At 48.2% G+C, this 1,828-nt stretch overlaps 1 protein-coding gene across 1 annotated transcript; it reads right to left on the bottom strand.

The window, feature by feature from the left end:
- Window positions 1–534: 534 nt before the first annotated feature.
- Window positions 535–1,497, bottom strand: LOC145402853 (uncharacterized). The gene has a single exon (XM_080274762.1). The coding sequence runs from the start codon at window positions 1,495–1,497 to the stop codon at window positions 535–537; it is 963 nt and encodes a 320-aa protein (XP_080130888.1).
- Between the last annotated feature and the right edge of the window lie 331 nt (window positions 1,498–1,828).

Below are 1,828 nucleotides of genomic sequence, written 5' to 3'. Positions count from 1 at the left end.
TGTGTTCATGCCGAAGGGGAGAGTTTTTGTTTTGTTTGTGTTTATTTTGAAGCCAAAGTTTTTGCAGGCGGTATTTAGGCGTGTCAAGGCGGTTTGGCCTTTAGTGTGATAGGGGCCCTTGTTGATGATGATGGCTGGGTCGTCTGCGTAAGTGAGTAGTTTGACGTTAGGGCCTAGGTCTTTTTCGAGGAGGCGTTCAATTAGTGTGTTAAAGAGAGTGGGGCTGATTATACTCCCCTGAGGGGTGCCGTTGGTGTGTTTGTGGAGTGATGATGTGGTGCCGTGGAAACGCACCATCGCTTCTCGGTTTGTGAAAAAGTTTTCTAGCCACTGCAGGAGCTTGCCTCCTATTCCTTTGCGGGCTAGGGCGTCTAGTATTGATTCGGGGCAGGCTAGTTCGAAAGCCTTCTCTAAGTCTATAAAAATAGCTAGCCCCCTCCTTCCTCTCAGTTCAGTGAAGAGTGTTGCCAGGCATTCGCTCGTTCCCCTGCCGCTGGTGTAGACGAATATATGATCGTGGGGTGTGGGTGTGCACTACTGTAGTCGTCGTAATATCATTCTTTCAGCTGTCTTGCTGAGACAGCTTAGTAGGGAGATGGGCCTGTATGAGCCTGGGTTTTTGGATTTTGGCACGGGGGTGATGAGTGCCTGTTTCCAAGTTGTTGGGAGTTGTCCTGCTTCCCAGGAATGGTTAATTAGGTTCAATATGGCGGCTTTTGCAATGGGGCCTGCGTGTCTTATCACAGAGTAAGTGATGCCATCCCTACCAGGGGCAGTGTCTTGGCTCGTTTTCAGTGCATTTTCAAGTTCGTTCATTGTGAATGGGCAGTCGGTTGGATGCTCTTTTTGCTTCTCCCTGTTAATTAGGTGTCTTCTGTCATTGTGCAGTGATTCCTGGCGCCGTCTTGTGGCGTCTGGGAGATGTCTTGGGGAAGTGTTTGCAAAGTTCAGTGCTATTCTTTCAGCTTCTTCATGTGGGTTGGGGTGAGATGTGGGTCTGTTGGGGGTTGATCCTGACACTGCTCTGAGTTTTTTCCATATTGCCCCAGTGCTGCTGCTTGCGTTGAGGGAACTGCACCACTCAAACCATTTTTTTTCCTTGATTTTGTTCTTTTCTTCTCTTACCAGTCGGCTTGTCGTTCGTAAGTGTTGTAGTCCTTCAGGGGTTCTGTTTTTCCTGTATATTTTCTTTGCTTGGTTTTGTCTGTGGTTTACTTCCTTGACTCTGTCGCTGTAAAACCACCAGTCCTTGTGGTAGAGTCTTCTGTGCGTTGTTTTAGGGATGGCTGCTAGTGCGGAGTCATGTATGGCTGTTGTTATTTGTTTTTCATGTTCTTGGAGGTCAAGTGAGTATTGCAGTGAGGCTGTGAGTTGTTCGAGAGTGTCTGTGTATAGTTGCCAGTTAGCTTTTTTTGTGTTGAACCGTGGGGGTAGGCCTGGTGGTTTGGGTAGAGGGGGTAAATTAGTTTTTATTGATATGGCATAGTGATCCGACATTAGAATGGGGTGGGTGTTCCATTGGGTTAAGGGAGCCAGATTGGTCGATATGAATGCGAGGTCAAGGCGGCCTCCTTGTATGTGAGTTGGGGTGTCGGGTTTATTTAGAAGGGTGACTGTGTTGGTTTAGTTCAGGAGCTCTGCAATGTGCCTCCCTGCTTGGTTGGTGTTGCTAGGGGAGCCGAGGAGGGGGTGATGGGCGTTCATATCTCCTACTATAAGTGTTGGCTGGGTGTCTGCATTAGCAACGAGTTCTGTGAGGTCAAGGTCTGCGTTATGCTTGCGGTGTACGTTGTAGATGTGGAGATTGCAGTTCTGCAGTGTTGTAGAA

This window comes from Coenobita brevimanus, chromosome 59 (genome assembly GCF_032717465.1).
Source record: "Coenobita brevimanus isolate Jiangsu-jjx chromosome 59, ASM3271746v2, whole genome shotgun sequence".
In the NCBI taxonomy this organism is placed as follows: domain Eukaryota; kingdom Metazoa; phylum Arthropoda; class Malacostraca; order Decapoda; family Coenobitidae; genus Coenobita; species Coenobita brevimanus.
The sequence above is the reverse complement of the archived record's forward strand: the minus strand, read 5'-3'. Positions and strand labels throughout refer to the sequence as shown.

Excerpts from the sequence above, each read along its gene's own strand:
- LOC145402853 (XM_080274762.1), bottom strand. The coding sequence starts at position 1,497 with ATGTCGGATCACTATGCCATATCAATAAAAACTAATTTACCCCCTCTA.